Source organism: Gadus morhua, chromosome 22 (genome assembly GCF_902167405.1).
Source record: "Gadus morhua chromosome 22, gadMor3.0, whole genome shotgun sequence".
Classification (NCBI taxonomy): Eukaryota; Metazoa; Chordata; class Actinopteri; order Gadiformes; family Gadidae; genus Gadus; species Gadus morhua.
In genome coordinates, this window is record NC_044069.1 from 6,549,871 (window position 1) to 6,568,015 (window position 18,145).

At 48.0% G+C, this 18,145-nt stretch overlaps 2 protein-coding genes across 7 annotated transcripts in view; both read left to right on the plus strand.

The window, feature by feature from the left end:
- The first annotated feature begins 3,024 nt into the window (after positions 1–3,024).
- sall3b (spalt-like transcription factor 3b) lies at positions 3,025–12,825 on the plus strand. Its single transcript, XM_030347181.1, has 4 exons — positions 3,025–4,116; positions 7,306–10,371; positions 10,696–11,027; positions 11,721–12,825. The coding sequence occupies exons 1-4, from the start codon at positions 3,966–3,968 to the stop codon at positions 12,228–12,230; spliced, it is 4,059 nt and encodes a 1,352-aa protein (XP_030203041.1). The 5' UTR covers positions 3,025–3,965; the 3' UTR covers positions 12,231–12,825.
- A 665-nt stretch (positions 12,826–13,490) lies between these two features.
- Positions 13,491–18,145, plus strand: part of atp9b (ATPase phospholipid transporting 9B) — a 51,683-nt gene continuing 47,028 nt past the window's right edge. The window contains exons 1-2 of one of the 6 annotated variants that reach the window (XM_030347183.1): positions 13,491–13,605; positions 16,683–16,853. In XM_030347183.1, coding sequence (XP_030203043.1) covers positions 13,526–13,605; positions 16,683–16,853 — 251 coding nt within the window. In that variant the 5' untranslated portion in view covers positions 13,491–13,525. Of the gene's footprint in view, positions 13,621–13,853; positions 14,143–16,174; positions 16,387–16,682; positions 16,854–18,145 lie in introns of those variants that run through there. The other 5 variants (XM_030347188.1, XM_030347186.1, XM_030347185.1 and 2 more) reach the window with 5 other exon arrangements.

Below are 18,145 nucleotides of genomic sequence, written 5' to 3' on the forward strand. Positions count from 1 at the left end.
CCCCCCCCCCCCCCCCCCCCCCCCCCCCCCCCCCCCCCCCCCCCCCCCCCTCTCTCTCTCTCTCTCTCTCTTTACATATTCTCATCGCTGGTCCACATCTATCTATCTCAGGTCGCTGTTTATTCAGGACTTCATATGGTGAGGGCCCCGGCGTATCTGAGGCCATCTCTGCCTTTCAGCGGCCCTGATAGAGAGACACAGAGGGAGACAGGGCAACACACACCTCCCATCAGACAGAGATCATATTTCATTGTTTCAGGGGCCGGTTCTTTGTCATGTATTAATTAAAATCCAAATAGCCGGTATTGATTGTGTTATCAGGCCAGAGCAGCCGTGGTCGGCCGCATCGATCCCAACCACTTGATTTATGATCATTTTCAATGGAGGAAAAATCCCTTTGTGTGATTAGACCAGGAAACACACACACACAAACACACAGACACTAACGCTTAGACACATAAAAACACTCACATTCAAACACACAAACACACACGCACACTACCACACAGAAACGCTTACACACACACGTACGCACTTATAATCACACACACATACACACACATACTCACGTACACACAAACACACTTGTATGTGTGGGTGTGTGATTCCTTTCAGATCTATCGGGGTTGTATCAAGGTATGTGTTTGTGTGTGTGTGTTTGCATGTACGTACGTACGACTTCTGACAGGGGACTTCCGACAAAAAATATTGTTTATGATGGCGTCTACGTGGGGAACATGTCAGCGATATAAATACTGGGGGGAGCATGGCCCCGTTGTCGACCTGAATCACTGCTAGTCACCAGGGTGGGAGTCCGTGGGTGTTTACTTTGTTCTGCTGCCACCAGTGAGTCTGTGTGGGAACCGGAACCATCACACATGGGATTTGTGTAAATACGAATGGACTTTGTATCTGGAGATGTAACTATTATGCTCAACTACAAATACACAAAAAATACAACTACAAAAAAAAAAAATACAACATACAAAGAAAAAATTAAAAACACATCTGTGACTTAGTGATTCGTCCAGCTACTCTGCACTCAGTCCTAGTGTTTTGATAGTCTTTACTTTACACTTTGATTTCTACTCTAATTCTGATCGTTTGCTTTCATAGTTCTCAGCCGCACTTGTACGCCCCTTTGATTGTAACAGTGTGTACAATTAGTGTAAAACATCTTAAAATGAAAGGACATGTAAAATCCAAAACATTTAGATTCACATTCAAATATTTTTTCATTGGGACGCTTGCATAAACACAAAAGGAAGGCACCAGAAACAAGCTCGATAAGAGAATAGAGAACTGTCCCAGTTTCAGGGTTGTTAGATGTTGTTACAGAGCATTGGCGTTCTACTTTTGCCCATATGGTCGCTTAAAAACAGTGTGTGTGTGTGTGTGTGTGTGTGTGTGTGTGTGTGTGTGTGTGTGTGTATGGTTGTGTGCCTGTGTTTTTTGTGTGTCTGTGTGTGTGTGTGGGGGTGTGTGTGCTTGTGCGTGTGTGTGTTTGTGTTTTTTTGTGTGTGCGCGTTTGTGTTTGTGTGTTTGTTTTGATTGTCTGTGTGTGTGTGTTACTGTGTTTGTGTGTGTGTATGTGTGTTAGGGGGGACACCTTGTGATGCCACAGGCTAATCCCGCTTCTCCGCTGGTCGGAGGAGCTGTCGGTTTGTGTGTTTGGTTCAACACATGGTTGGTGCTGGTGGAGCCTGTCTGTCTTCTGTCTGTCTTCTGTCTGTCTTCTGTCTGTTCTGAAACTAAACTGTCCTTCTAAACTATGGGCTAAACCACACACACATATTCACATTCGAACACACACACACACACACACACACACACACACACACACACACACACACACACACACACACACACACACACACACACACACACACACACACACACACACACACGAACACACACACACACACACACACACTTCAATTTCACACAATTGAACACACACAAAGTCACCCGTACATTAACAACAATAGACAACTCAACATAGCAAATTAACCTAATTAAATTACTCAGAAATAATAATATATGATTTCTTTGTATACTTGTATTATTAAACACACTTTTTGTGTGATGAAAAAACGTATAATTAATAGCAAATGACTGCAATTCAAATCTATGAGATTTGATTGAAAAATAAAGCCAAATTCTCCTTGTCGCCCTGATATCATAAGCCTGATCAGATCCACTCCATCTCATTACTCGGCCGTTTACGTCCCTTTAAACAACAAAATCAACAAAAGTTGTTTCCGTGCGAGTGGAATGCACCGCTGCCGTGGTTTATCGTGGTTATACGCCTCCTATTAAAGTGCTAGTTCGAGTGTGTGTGTGTGTGTGTGTGTGTGTGTGTGTGTGTGTGTGTGTGTGTGTGTGTGTGTGTGTGTGTGTGTGTGTGTGTGTGTGTGTGCGTGTGTTTATGCGTGCGTGTGTGTTTGTGAGAGAGCTTGTGTGCGTGCGTGCTTGCCGGTGTGCGTGAGTTCGTGTGTGCTTTTCTGCGTGTATGCGCGCGCGTGTGCGTGTGCGCGCATGTGTGTGGGTAACGGTTACAAAGAATCAATAGCGAATCAAGGGGGGCTTCAGTTAGCAGATAAGCGCGCGCTTGGCCGCGGTGCTCCGGCTATTCATCATAAGTCTGTAGGAACCTGATAGGTCAGAAGAGATGATATTCCACCAGGAGCAGGGCCTCCTCCTTATCGGCCCCACGCAGGGGAACACAGAGACACGCCGGATCGATACCCGCCTCCTCCTGCGGTGCAGTGTGAGACCGCTTGCAATTAAACAGCTGAGGGTCAGATAATTACAACATTTGGGAGGAGAAAAAGCCCCCCAAAATGAAAATATATTCGTTGTGCGTTATTATTGACCTCCCACCCCCCCCCCCCCCCCCCCCCGCCGTTTGGCCTGTGACTGAAACAAAACAAGAAGTGTTAAAATATTAGAAATGAACCAACCGCGCGTAAAGGGGTGATGGCGCAGCCATAGGGGGTGGAGGCGGTGGGCGGAGGACAGCGGGGTGTTTGGAGACCGCAGCGAGGAGACCGTGCGTCCAGACAGCGGGAGGTGGGAACAAACGAACGAACGCAGCGGCCCGAACACCTTCCCTCCCTGGTTTCCCAGCAGTAGCCTATCGCAGTCGGCCTGAACGGACACCGCGCGGAGGAACCGGAGGCGGAGGCCAGTTGCGAGAAAACACCGCGAATACGCACACCTCCACCCTTCTCCTCCTCCCTCCTCCTCCCTCCTCAACACACCAGCCTTCTGTCTGCGGTGTTTGCGGGCGCACTCTGCGAACTTTTTACGCACCGACGGGACGCACTGAAGGGGACTTTTGGTGGTTTGGGAACAACAAGGGTATGGAGAAGGTGCTTCTGGTCATGTAGCCTCTCTCTAGCTCCCTCAAAGTGTCCTGATAGTCTCCAGCGGAGCCTGTAAGACTTATTCAGGACTTTGGGACAAAAAAAAGCGCACTATTCCCAACTGGAGCCCGGAGAGAAAAAGCTCAACATGCTGAACGGGACATACGGTCGGATGTTTTCACCGGGTTTGAAAGCCGCTTGTCACCGCTAGGTCGTGTGTTCGCTACTTTTCCATTGCGGAGCAGCTTGTGAGACTCATTGTACAGCGAAGTGAAGTGAAGGATTATGCAACGCGAGCGAAACTTGGAGGATCGCGGACCGCTACTTCACTAAGGAGAGAGATCAGTGCGTAAAAAAACAAAAGTGGACACGGGAAGTCAACTATAGTACACATCATACACCCCATCCCTCATTTCCATACCTAGCGGTGTGAGTAGGCTGGACTTAAGCCAATCAGCCGTCACCAAAGGACATCAAGAGTCGTCAGGCGTTATCCGTCCTCCATCATAATCGCGGTGACATGCGCAATCTCTACACGGGGAGCGCCAGTTAATAACCTCTGATTACACCGAGCGGACTCTGCCGAAGGGGTCCCACATGTTGGCCGCCGATGAACCGGCCAGCGGCTGGAGCACCGCGTCACCGCGAGCCGCCGGCACAATGTCCCGCCGCAAGCAGGCCAAGCCGCAGCATCTCCGGGAGGAGGAGGAAGGACCGGCTAGGACCCGAGTCTCATACTCAGACAATGGTATGTTGCAGAAAAGGGTGAGAATCCACCTAGACTTTTTTTTTTGGTTCAATATTTTGTCTGGTTGGAATAATGAGTCGAACTGATTTTATTCTGTTGAAAGTAGGCCTACGGAGCTGAAGAGGGTGTGAATGATAAACTCAGTTTTCATCTAATTCGCAACAGCTCAAAGTTTGGGATTTTGTGCCCTTTTGCATAAGTTTGAATGACTAGACTAACTCCGAATTAATATAGTATCCTACAGGTTAACATTTAGTTTTTTCTAATCAAGTTTGACTTATTTTGATAACTAAGAGCTTCCTCTTAAAATATTGCATATTTACATGTTAATTTGAACCACAATAGGCCTAAATTTACGTGGAGATACGTGAGTAGTTTGTATGCTTTAAAATAAGTGGTTACAACGGAAAATAACAATTTCAAATATTCTTAATGTTATGTTTGAAATAAAATAATTTGGAACATAAATAAAACATTTGAGAAACAAAAATACTTTGACGTTTTAGGAGGAGCCTGTCCACTCACCAAAATCCTAGGCCCATCCATAATTAGCATTGACAGATATTTTCTCTGTATTTGTTTTAATATATATAACAACTTTGGGTGAGAAATACAGAGTTCCTTGTAGTCAATTCATTTAAATGCTTTACAATGGATTCAATTAAATTATCCTCAAATCTTCAGTGCATCAGAAAGAGATCCTGCTGTTTGAATTGATCAGTGTTTTTTGCAGTTAAACAAATATTTAAACCCTTTCGGATCTGGTTTAATCACAATTTCTAAATTGAGGCTTAAATCACACCTCAACGAACAGAAAATGTTGACACATTTTTACCTTGAAAGTTGTAGCTACCCCCGAATCTCTTATGTTGTAGACCAAAATCCCTAAAGCTTACCCTCCTATTTGCGTAATAATAAATCATTATTTTCACACATAATTTAAACATTATTCCAAAGCGTACAGTTCAAATTTACATCAACAAGCAGCGTAGATTCCATCATCTGAACGACACACAAACTTACCAAAGTAAATGACCTCCTCTTCAATTCAATAAATCCTCGTCTAATTTTCACCAGGTCCCCCCCCCCACACACACATCCCTTTTAACCGTGTTTGCCGAAGTAAGAACCTATAACGCTGCTCAAGTCATACTCTGTATGTGTGTGTGAAAAGGTACTGACTGACATCCAGAGGCCCCCATCACGGGCCTGCCTTTCCCCCAGGCCTGACACTCTTTCAGCGGGCTCTCTGACAGCCAGGCAGGGGGGCTCTCTGGTCCTCTGAAGCGGCCTTTTGATTGAGGCTGCTGTCTTAACCTCTGACGGCGCAGGGCCAAGTGGTCCGTGTCAGGACAATAATACAAACATCTGAGCCGTTGACCTCTGGGGGACCGCAGAGGTCAACGGCCGGCTGGGAGGATGGGTAGGGGCCGTCGGTTTGCTCTGCGGTGGAACAGTTGGGTTCTGCCATTTCTAATTTGCCACACAACATGATATTAGGGATAGAATTTGATCAAGTAAATCCTCTCAACCGTATTATGAAAATCTTTTTACCGATTTTGAAATTCCAACATTTTATGTATTTTTGATTTCTTGCTTTTGCAGTTTTTTTATTTTTATTTTTCATGACCAGGTTGATGAAAGTCACTATTTCCCTACAAATCAACCATTTTAATCTTCCCCAAACTGTAAGAAAAGGGCCTTTCTTAACCGGCCTGTCGGTCCAGAGGACCACCCACCCAGAGAGCCGGTGTCTGGGATAGTTTATTCCTGCGCTGGTTCATCCCGACCAGATCTTAACTTATTCAACACCGTTTGCACCCTCCTTCTACCCCAGCCGTTTTTATAGTCAGTTAAATCTGACTGCAGTAAAAAACCCTGACTGTGTCTGTCCTCTACACTAATGACAGACTTACAATCCTTTTTTTCTAAGCCGATATTTTACTGAACGTTTAAAGTGTAGAGGGTGGTATTTACGTATGTGTACTTTGTTGTTATGTGTTTATTCCGAGTACACCCAGAGTCATTTCTGGTAATGCTGGATGCTGGTGGCAATTAAGGGGATATGTGGTATTAATGACAGATGATATGATAATGGCAATGTGATTATGTATGTTAGTATAGAAATGAGTTGCAGCACTGGCTGGATAAATGGACATTCAGAAATGCAGACATACGCACGCACGTGTGTGTGCACGCATGCACTCACACACACAAACACACACACACACACACACACACACACACACACACACACACATAACACACACACACACACACACACACACATAAACACACACACACACACACACGCACGCACGCACGCACGCACACACACACGAACACACACACGAACACACACACACACACACACACACACACACACACACACACACACACACACACACACACACACACACACACACACACACACACACACACACACACACACATTGGTCAAAGGGAGAAGTTGGATTTCATGAGGTAATAGTTATGTACAAATAGAGATTAGTTTGTTTACAATCTTAAATTCTTTACAATCAATTAACCTTTTTCCGATTCAAAATTAAAATCTATATTAATTAAACTCAATAGAGCTAAATGCACTTGATAAATAAAGATTTGGCATTTACAAGTGGAGTTTTAATTATTGTGAAAATTAGGCCTACATTATTAATGTCGATTGAACCTCTCTGGATTCACTCATGATTAAAATACAAGATAGCATGACTGCGGCCTGAGAAATAAAAGACTGCATCAATCGGAGGAAAGTACCTGAGCGAAAATGTCTTATGTCGCTATACGTTAAAGATTAAATCATCAAGGTTTTGTTCAGTGTAAGTGCTCTTTGCTTCAATCAGAGATGGCCCACCATTGTGCTCTGACATGCCTATATAAATGCAGCAGAAATCAATACCCCACTACATGGAATTTCATTAACTGTCTGGGTGGACGAGAGGTCAGATCGCATTATCAACTCTATTGATTCAGCAGGGAAATTAACATTTCCCTCCAAACCCAGCAGGATGTGTTAAAGTGTCTGTGGCCCGTTTTGACATTACACAGAACAGAAGGGAAAATATTGATATCCTCATCGCAGGCGTTCTCATAATACATGCAATGATCCACGCATGATAAACCACAGAGTATGACCGGAAGGTATAACGGCTGCTTTCCTCCTCCCTTCAGGAATCCTGGAAAACACTGAGAGCGTGGAGTTCCGCGGCTCGGAGCGTTGCTATGGCAGCAAGGAGACGCACGTGTGTGACAGGTGCTGCGCCGAGTTCTTCACCTGGTCCGACCTGGGCCGCCACCGTAAGCTCTGCGACGAGCTCCCGCTGGTGCTCATCGTGAAGGACGATTACGGGACGGAGGCTGTCCACGATCGCGCTTCCCTCGGGCCCTCGCCGGGGCCCAGCGTGGCCCCCAGCGACTCCAGTCTGGAGGACTCCACAGACGAGGGCCCCGAGGTCGGAGAGCCGTCTGCGATCGACACTGACCACCTGTTGTGTGGGGTTCTAGAGGAGGAGAGGGAACCGGAGGAGCCCATGGATCTAGAAGCCCGGGCGGAGATCCCCCAGTTCACCGCCCCGACCGGCAGTCCTCAACCACCGGATTTGACCGAGTTCGGGTCCCCTCAGCCGTCCACCTCCGGTACCCACAGCATGCCCAGTACCAACGTCACGCTGGAGATCCTCCGGGGCACCAGGGTGGCCGTGGCCCAGTTCTCCCAGGGGATAGGCGCCGGAGGAGGGGCGGGCGGGAAGGCTGCCTCGGTTGCCATCCCCGTGATCCTGGAGCACCTGCTGGCTTTGCAGCAGCAACAGGTGCAGCAGCTGCAGCTCATTGAGCAGATCCGCAGCCAAGTGGCGGTCATGAACAGACAGCCCACGCAGGCCGCCCTGAACCCCGTCTCCAGGGCCCTGACCCTGGCCCCGACCAACCCTTTCCCGTCGCAAGGCCTTGTCCCCCCGCCGGTTCTCCCGCTGTCGGGGGCCATGCCCTCGCCTGTCAACGGCCAGGCCTCCGTCTCGTCGTCCCCCAGCCTGGAGAGGTCGCAGACTCTGGCGTCTCAAAACGCACACAGGCTGTCCGTCGGTGATTACAACGAGATTACGTCCCCCTCAGCGTACGCAGAGATGTCGGCCGCCACCTCCATCTCCAGCTACACCAGTCACACCCCCACGTTACCGCCTTCTTATATGAGCTCCCAGACCGGCGGCGTTGGCGGCGGTCAGACACTGAACTCCTCTGGACCTCTGGACCGAGGGCAGCAGGGCGGCCTCCTCAGCTCGCCTTCCTCCTCCAGCCTGGCGTTCCTACCTCACAGCCCCCCTAGTGGCGTCATCTTCCCCAACCCCTTGGCCAGCATCGCAGCGACAGCTCACGCACTCGACCCCATCGCCGCCCTCCTGAAGCACCGGAAGGGAAAGCTGCCCAACGTGTCCTTATTCAACACCAAGCCCAGCCCGGAGGAGCCCTTCTTCAAGCATAAATGCCGCTTCTGTGCCAAAGTGTTTGGCAGTGACAGTGCTCTGCAGATCCACCTGCGCTCCCATACAGGGGAGAGGCCCTTCAAATGCAACATCTGTGGCAATCGCTTTTCCACGAAAGGAAACTTAAAGGTCCACTTCCAGAGGCACAAAGAAAAGTATCCTCATGTTCAGATGAACCCCTACCCCGTGCCAGAGTACTTAGACAATGTGCCAACCAGCTCCGGGATTCCCTATGGGATGTCATTTCCCGCAGAAAAACCTGGATCTTCATGGCTGGACAGCAAACCGGTGGTAGCGACTTTGCCCACCCCTATAGGCCTTCCGCTCTCCTCTGCCCTTACCAGTATAGGAAGCTCAAATGACCCCTTAAGCGTAACACCATCCATTAAATCTCCCTACCGGCCACCATCGGGTGAATGCGTGTCTTTGTCCCCTGCTAGTGGCGGCACCGAGCCTCATATAACTCCTGTTTCCGAGTCTCCACAGTTGAGCTGCCAGGACTCGGCCCTCGACAAGCTAAAAACAGAGGGAGTGCACCTGCCCCAAAACTGCATCCAAAGATTGATGAGCAACCCAGTTACTGTAACGACCGGGACCTCCGCCGCCGGCACCGCAGCCCCGTCCGAGCCCACCACACCGGAGCCCCTCTGTCCCAGCTCCCCCTTCTCCAACACCACCCCCCTACCGTACCCCTCAGACCCGGCCAAGTTCTCGCCCAACGGCCTCCTGGACTCTATGCACACGTCGGAGACCTCCATGCTGGAGCGGCTGGTGGAGAACATTGACAGGAAGATGACGGACCCCAACCAGTGCGTCGTGTGCCACCGCGTCCTCAGTTGCCAGAGCGCCCTCAAGATGCACTACCGCATCCACACCGGCGACCGGCCCTTTAAGTGCAAGATCTGCGGCCGGGCCTTCACCACCAAGGGCAACCTCAAGTCCCACGTCGGCATCCACCGGGAGACCCCGCCGGTGCTGGTGCAGCACTCGTGCCCCATATGCCAGAAGAAGTTCACCAACGCCGTGGTGCTTCAGCAGCACATACGCATGCACATGGGCGGGCCCCTTCCGGAACCCTCCGACGCCGAAGACCCCAGGGAGGTGGACGGCGGCGCCTCGCGGCGCGGGAACCACTTCGACAGCCTCAGCAGCAACGACAACGACCCCGCGGACGACCTTTCGTTCGAGGACGACGGAGAGGAGGAAGAGGAAGGGGAGAACATGGAGGAGGAGGAGGAGGAGGAGGCGGAGGAGGGGGCGGCGAGTCCCGCTAAGCGCTTTAGCTCTCCTTGCTACTCCCCGTCGAGGGCCTCGGCCGTGGTCTCCAGCATAGCGGCGCTGGAGAACCAGATGAGGATGATTGACTCCACGGTGAACCTGAACCACTCGTTTGGCATCACGGCTCTGGCCAACGGGTTAATGGACCGGGAGCGGCTGGCCATCAACTGCCGTCTCGCAGAGAGACGGGGGGAAAGTGGGGCCGCGGGCAGCCCGACCTTCTCCCAGTCCTCTGATGTGTCGGTGTCCCCGGCACATAGGAAAAGCGCTGATGGCAGAATGAGCAAGTCTCCCACAGCGAACAACAGGCCAGCATCTCAAGAGCCTTTAGCAGCCTTGGTGAAGATGGAGCAATCTGAGCCTCCTTCAGCGGCATCTGTCGCGGGATTGGCCCAGGACCTGAGAGGGCTACAGCCCGGCAAGATGTGTGTGAAGGAGGAGAGTCCTTACAGCCTGCCCTTCCTGCTGAGCAGGGAACGAGGTGAGGCCCTAATGTCATGCCTTCTGGCTCCGGCAACGACGTAGGGTTAGTCACAAGACGATAGTGAGATCTCTGATTGAAAAGAGGCGCGTGATTATCAATAAATTAAAAAAAGATTTCAAAGGTTAACAATGAATGGCTCATGTTGAAACGCTCAGGTTTAAGTTATGTTATGTTAAGTTATTTTTGTGTCCATTCTCACTAACATTAAAGTAGTTTCCTCTGATATCTTATCCATTCATATTCAGTATGTTGTTAATATACAATCATAATTAAATACAAATACCATGTTTATAACAATGTTATTTTTTTTCTGATCTTCAGGTGAAGCTCTCACCAGCCTGGCCAACAGCATGACGTCAGGACCAATCAAAACAGAGATGAACGGACACAGTCATCCAATCGACGGACACCATCACCCTGCCTTCAGCCTCCTGCTCCCTCCATCGTATCCTCCAATCAGCAGCCCGGGAATGACCAGCTTGCTTGGGCCCGCCCCTCCTCGCCGCACGCCCAAACAGCACAACTGCCACGCCTGCGGGAAGAACTTCTCGTCGGCCAGCGCCCTGCAGATCCACGAGCGCACGCACACGGGGGAGAAGCCCTTTGTCTGCTCCATCTGCGGACGAGCCTTCACCACTAAAGGCAACCTGAAGGTAGCTCCCGTTGTCAGTTAACAGGTCGTGGTGGCAAGTTAGCTGCAGCTGTGGACTCCAATGTCGTTTTTACCCATGATGCACTGCATGCTCCAGAATTTTCACTCTGATCATAATCGCAATGAATCCTAACAGAACGCCTAGACCTAACCGTCCTTAATCGAATAATGACAGGACATTGATACTGGAAAGTCAGACAATTTATATTATCTATCACTAACAAAAAAAAGGTGAACAGGAATACATTTCCAGTGTATTATTGTTAGCAAGTCTTAAACTCTTCAAATACTTACAATATCACTATTATTATCACTATGTAATATTCACCTAACTGACTTTATACTTACTTCCACTCCAGACTTTCAAAGTGTGTATCTGACGAATAACATGGCCCTCCCATTGTTCCTTCCCTCCTTCCTTCCTCCCTCCCTTCCTTCCTTCCTTCCTTCCTTCCTTCCTTCCTTCCTTCCTTCCTTCCTTCCTTCCTTCCTTCCTTCCTCCCTTCCTTCCTCCCTTCCTTCCTTCCTTCCTTCCTTCCTTCCCTCCTTCCTTCCTTCCTTCCTCCCTCCCTCCCTCCCTCCCTTCCTTCCTTCCTTCCTTCCTTCCTTCCTTCCTTCCTTCCTTCCTTCCTTCCTTCCCTCCTTCCTTCCTTCCTTCCTTCCTTCCTTCCTTCCTTCCTTCCTTCCTTCCCAGGTCCACATGGGCACCCACATGTGGAACAACGCCCCGGCCAGGCGGGGCCGGCGGCTGTCCGTGGAGAACCCCATCGCGCTGCTGGGGGGGGACCCCATGAAGTTCGGGGAGATGTTCCAGAAGGACCTAGCGGCGCGGGCCATGAACGTGGACCCCGGGTTCTGGAACCGGTACGCCGCCGCCATCACCACCGGCCTGGCCATGAAGAACCACCACAACCACCAAAACAACCACCACAACCACCACAACAACCACCACAACAACCACAACAACCACAACGAGATCTCAGTCATCCAGAACCGTGGAGGTGGAGGAGGTGGTGGTGGAGGAGGAGGTGGAGGAGGAGGAGGCATCCCCCAGCTTCATGCCATGACCGCAGCCATGGACAGAGCCTCCTCTGGGGGGATGCACGGCCTGAACGGCCTGGGGAAGACGTCGGGTTTGGACCTGGGAGCGGGCAGGCACTTCTCCATGTTGATAGACGATAGCAAGGAAATCGGGATCAACTGACAACACACATGCAGGAGCGACCACTGGGAGAAATTATGCAACATATTATGAGTAACTAAAATATTTGTACAACATCTTGTTGGTTCTTACGTATTCTATTATATATATATACAGATACAGGAATAGGCGTTTTTATGGACCGAGCGAGGGGAATAGGGGATTGATGTTTTGCCACTTTGTTTCAACTGTCATTCGTGAACATTGTTTTTCTCTACAGAGATGGTTGATTTGTTTCATTTCTACACGAGTCCTGAGTGGCTTGTTTAAGAGAAGTGGACTAAAGGGAATGTCCGATTTACAGAAGACAACTTTGAGTGTGTCTTCATTGGTCAGCTGCTTGGAGCGGGCCACCAGGGCAGAGGGTGACAAGCACAAAACGTCCTCCAGGTCCTTCAAGTTTCAACCATCTATCCTCAACACGTGTACAATACATCCCCACTGCTAAAGTCATCTGCTAGTCATCAAGATAGACGTCAGTTTGTAGCTTCTTCAATTCACTACCTCACCCCGTTTTTTACAATACAGAGGAAAAGACTTGAAGTGACTGTATATGTTTAAACACTGAATAAAAAAATGACTTGTAATAATGTCTTTTAACATGGTGGGTTTCATTTGAAAGTGAAAAATATAAGACACCGTGGGCGCGTGCCAAATGTACTCTTTGGTCTTGTGCTTTGTGTCTTACGGGCCTGATGGCACTTCAATAAACAATATTTTATGTGAAAATAAAGAATTTGTTTCTAATATAAATGAAAACGCTTATGTTTACACAAGCCCACCTGCATAGTTTTCTTTTTCTCCCTTTTGTTTAATTTAAATGGTTCCTTAAATAAGGTTATATTTATCCTTCAAATAATTCCAAAAGGTAAAATTCCCTATCCAAATTAATAATGGATATATATTTCAAAGAGGCTTTAGTAGAGGTAGCTCAAAGGCTTAGTGAACAGTTATCAACCCTGGCATCTCTGCTGTATTTACACAGGGATATTATTTTCTTAATCGCCGCACCGAATACACACATGTGTGGGGATATGGGTAAGGTTATTAAACAATGAGAAATTGTGATTAGTGTACATTTATAATAGGACTTTCAAAAAGATTTTAAACATTCTCACTTGATATAATCAATTCACTCTTTTAGCTTCTCATCTTTGATTTAATTAAAAAATGTATATACGTTAAGATGTGACAGGATAGAAAACAAAAGATAAGAATAAAACAAAAACAACAATTAATCCTAAAAATAACTTCGTCCTGCTACCCCGTGACGTCATGGTGTGTACTGCCCAGCCAAGATGGCTGACAGCATCCCGTTGTATCCAGTGCGGAAGAACTCCAAAAGAATACCGCTTTATCACTCCGCTAAGCTTTCAAGGTATGAATTGACTAAGTTGTTCTGCTTATTTTCTCACTTAACGCCGGGGATGTTCATTGTGAAATATGTTCATTCGGTTGCCAGCTCGCCAGTGTTGGCTTGAATAGGTCTTAGGAACGGGGCGACTGCTTAGCTCTCGCTAGCATTGTGGTAGTGTCACTGACATCTCTCTGTTCTTATGGGGGGCGGGGGGCGTTGTGTGTTTCGCTCTCTCTAGTCTGATATGCATCTCACTGACACGCATGCCTGACAAGCAATGGTGTTCTCCAGCTGAATATTCTGCTGATCTGCGGTGTAGTTTCTCGACTGCGCGGTCACATTGTCATGTGACGAGATTAGCCAGCTCTTTCACTTCGTGGTGAAACGCCTTGTGAAATAGTAAACAGTCCCCACCAACTAGTCCTCTGCACATGTTTCACATCGGATCTTATGGCTGCGGTCCGTTGAGGTTGTGGAGGAAGTGAAGTTGAACCAGCCATGTGACCCATGTACTAGTCGCCAAGGCCACAGACCGTCTGGAGTAGAGTAGGTGATCATGTAAGATAATAACGCTAGTAGTCGACTGTTTTGTAGTTCAACGCCTAGTTAAATCGGGCCTGGATTACTGTGGTATCACCTGAGTTTGTGCTTTATTTGGTTATGTGTTCTAAACTAATAACATGCTTCTGTTGGTGTTCTCTGCTCACATGACTCACATGAATGATAATCATATCTCGGGAGAGGATGTCAACAAGGCAGCTCATGAACTAGGGTTTCACTGCATGTTGTCGTGGCAGCCTGAAGTGTTCCTCTTGAGGTCAGCTGACACATCTAGTATAACAATAGGAATAGGCCGTTTTGAAGAACCTCCACTTGTCATAATTACTACACTGGTGGAATAGCTATCTGTGATGTTGTTATACTGTCTCTTTGTGTGGTTGTTATGGTGGTAGTAGAGTAGGAAGTGACCAGGTTACAGCAGTTGGTGTTTATGTCGCTGAATTCAGAATTCGGAAAGATTTAGATTTCATCATATCAAAATAGTCAATGAGAAGTTGACAAACTCAGTTTTGTCAATCAATGTGTTGTGGACTAGTCTGCTGTTATTTTATTAAAGTTTCAAAAGTAGCTTGAAAGAAAGTCATTTATATAAAATGTGTGTGTTTATGTGGATGTATTCTTATGTCACAGTCACACTATGGATATTTGTCTGTCTCATTAACAAACTTAATAGAAATGCTGGGTTTTAAGCAGACTATTGCTGTGGAATGAGTACTCCATGGCAGTGGGTAGATCTGCCATCAGTGAAGATCAGAGCCAACCGTTGCTTTTAAGCTTATAATCCAGCTGAAGCTAGTTTTGTGTGCTTGTTCGCATGTCCATGTTTTATTTTGAGTTCTGCCATGACATATGCTGCTCGCTTAGGCTGCTTATGTTTGCCTTACACAAAGGATTCCTGCTCCATGTTTGAATGGCAAACCCGGGCCTCCAACTAACACTTATTAAACCTCTATGATATTCCTGTGGTTACTATTTCTATTTATCTAGCAGATGCTTTTACTTATTGTGGTTGAAGGCGAAGGCCGGGGATGCAGAGATCAGAAACCTTCCTTCGAGGATCTCCCTGGGTGGACCGCAGACGTCAGGGTTTGAACCCAGAGCCTTTCAGCTGGGTGTGAACCGCCCTCACCATTAGACCAGGCCGCCGCCATGACAACGTCGGCTATCATTTAGAAGTGACGTCCAACGGTGCCGTTGGTCCTTTTCAAACACGCGTGACAGTTTAACACGCCCGCAACACGATTGCTATTTTCATCACGCACAAGTGGATTCTAATCCGTTTGGTGTGGACGTCAATTTCTTTTCCGTTGTTTGGCGTTGCCGTTTAAAAAAACAACAACGCGTCAGCATAAATCGTGTGTGGACGAAGGTTTTATACATTTTTCTCAGCAGTTGGTGCCCACGTCGCGCTGTCTATTCAATACAATAAGGCCACATGCAAACAAGAGTCCTTTGTGCTAGTTTCCCCAGCGATATGATCAGTGGCAGAAGAATTTTGGTAATTAGTTTTTTAGCCAGCGGAATCATTGTGGCGCTCGGGGACTTTTAAGATGAGGCCGACTTGACGGCAGTGGTGGTGGAGGAGGAGGAGGCTGTTGTCCACCTATGAGCTATGTCCGAATCGGATTGGAAATGGGTCTAGGATCAGATTTAGCCGTGGTGATGGTCCTCCCTTTGAGCCTAGTTGCCATCGTGGTTCTGAGCATGAGCTGGGTGGGTGTCTGATGAATTGGAGATCCACTTAGGTCGCCTAAGTGGATAAGTTACAGGGCCTGAGTTGTGTTCACAGTGCACAGCCGGCTGGTGAATATACTGATCTGATGTGAACCTAGCAGTAGGGTCGTCGTTTAGCCAAGCTGTCGGTCACACGTCGGCCTCTCCGGCCATGTATTACGTCCGATAGACGTTATAGCAGGGGGATGTTCATTCGAAGAAATTTGAAACTGATAATAAAAAGATGTCTGGGATTGCACAATTCAAACCCTTGTATGCAGGAGAAGTAAAAGCGGTCACTTCTACATACCACAATGCTGAATCACAACACTGTGCAGTACTTGAATACAGAAGAGGGATGGCTACTTCCCCATACTTCGATGTTAGAGTGCATATTCACGGCCCCCTTGAGGGTGTGTGTAGCCCAGTCTGGCTACTGACGCCACTGCAGCCCATTGCTTGGCAAAGTTGTTTTGCTGTTCTGAGGCCATTATGCTTAATGTGTTCTCGGACTGAATGGACACACAGGTCTCTGCATCATACTGTGCTCAATGAAATCGCGTTTTCGCTCTTCCTCTTTTCCTTTTGCGCAGATCATCCGTCATGGTATTGTTCAGTCTCGCTGTAACGATTGGATGGGTGGTTAGTTCTATTTGCGTGTTGCGCTCAGGTTTTGGTTCAATTTGACGGGGCTTTTTAACACCTTTTTATGGAGTGAAGACGGAGAGTCGAGGAGTCTTAAGAAAGCGAGTGGACTCCTCACGGACCGAGCCGTCCGGTTAGTCGGCTCCATTCCAAAACCCTATTCCATGTCCCCTTCCCAGATACTCCGAAGATGACTCGTCCAACCTGGACGAGATGCCGCTCATGATGTCGGAGGAAGGCTTCGAGAACGAGGAGAGCGACTACCAGGCCCTGCCCCGCACCCGGCTGAACCGTAGGCCGCGGGGCCTGGGCTGGTTCCTCATGGGGGGCTGGAGGATGCTGTGTGGAAGGTGAGTGCGGTCAGGGTGAGAGAGAGAGAGAGAGAGAGAGAACGGCCCGACACACACACAGACCCTAAGGGCAGTCGTAGTCTGCGTCGTGACCTTTGGAAATAGTTGTCGGGTCGTTAATGTGTTTTTAATTATGTATGGGTTCAGCCTGTAAACACGGAAGGCCGCCGCTTGATTAAAACTGGGGATGCGGTGTGCTTGTAATATGTTTACGGGGAATTTGCTCGGGAGACGGGGGTCTCAACAGGAAGCGTTGTCATTTCCTTTTTTTGGAAAATTGGTTAAATATGTACACTTAAGAATAATGCATATCTTCACTATAAATTAATGTTCTTTTATTGGGACTTTGATGAAACTGCTGCTGTGTCATCAAAGATTTACTGTGTAACTCCTCGTCAGTAAATAACATTCCCAGGTCTTGTCGGTATATCAAAGTTTATTTCATTTATCTCCCAACCAAATTAGACTCTGTCAACATGTTTCTAGGACAGGTCTAAGGAACAATAAACCACTGTTGTGGTTTTTTATCGTTCACATCATTGCTAATTCCATTGCTTTAGTATTATTCATCACGATAACACTGTTAGCAAAATGCTATCCAATTATGTAGCCTCGGGGCTTATCCCATAATAAGCGTGGTGTACATTCTCCGGTACCCATGCCAACGACCCCCGGCTTGGATTTCAAACGTTCCGGTGGCTGTGCGTGAAATGCAAAGAGAGGGCAAGGCTGTGTTGCTCCAGTGGAGTGGCTGGATGTGCACCGGTGGTCCAGACAGATCGCCCGTTTATCCACCTAATGATTCATTTGACAGGTTTTCGTCCTCTAAATGACATCTGTGTTTTGGCAACGCACACGGGGAATATTTGTTGACGCCGGCCGCAATGAAGTGTAATGGCGTCTGTCAACAGAGCGTTGTTTGAGTGGCAGTTGGTGGTGCGAGGAAAAAGGGTAACTTTCCGTGGATTCGGTTGAATTTTAATATTGGGTTTCGAGGGCTGTTTTTGTTATCGCCTATGAATCTCCCCCCCACGCCAGATATTGATTTTCGCCCTGCCTCCACTAATGAACAAATCGGATTTTACACAGTTGAGCAGGTTGATGCTTTCCAGTAATTTTGTGTGTGCTTAGCCCGGGATTATAAAACACAAATAATTCACGGTGAATAAACCCCTGCCTATTCAAATGGCATAGTATTTAAATAACATTCATTTGCACAAATTATCTCTTTTATGAATCTGGGCTGGGGGAGCGATGAAGCCAGCGACATCCAAGCCAACACAAATACCTTG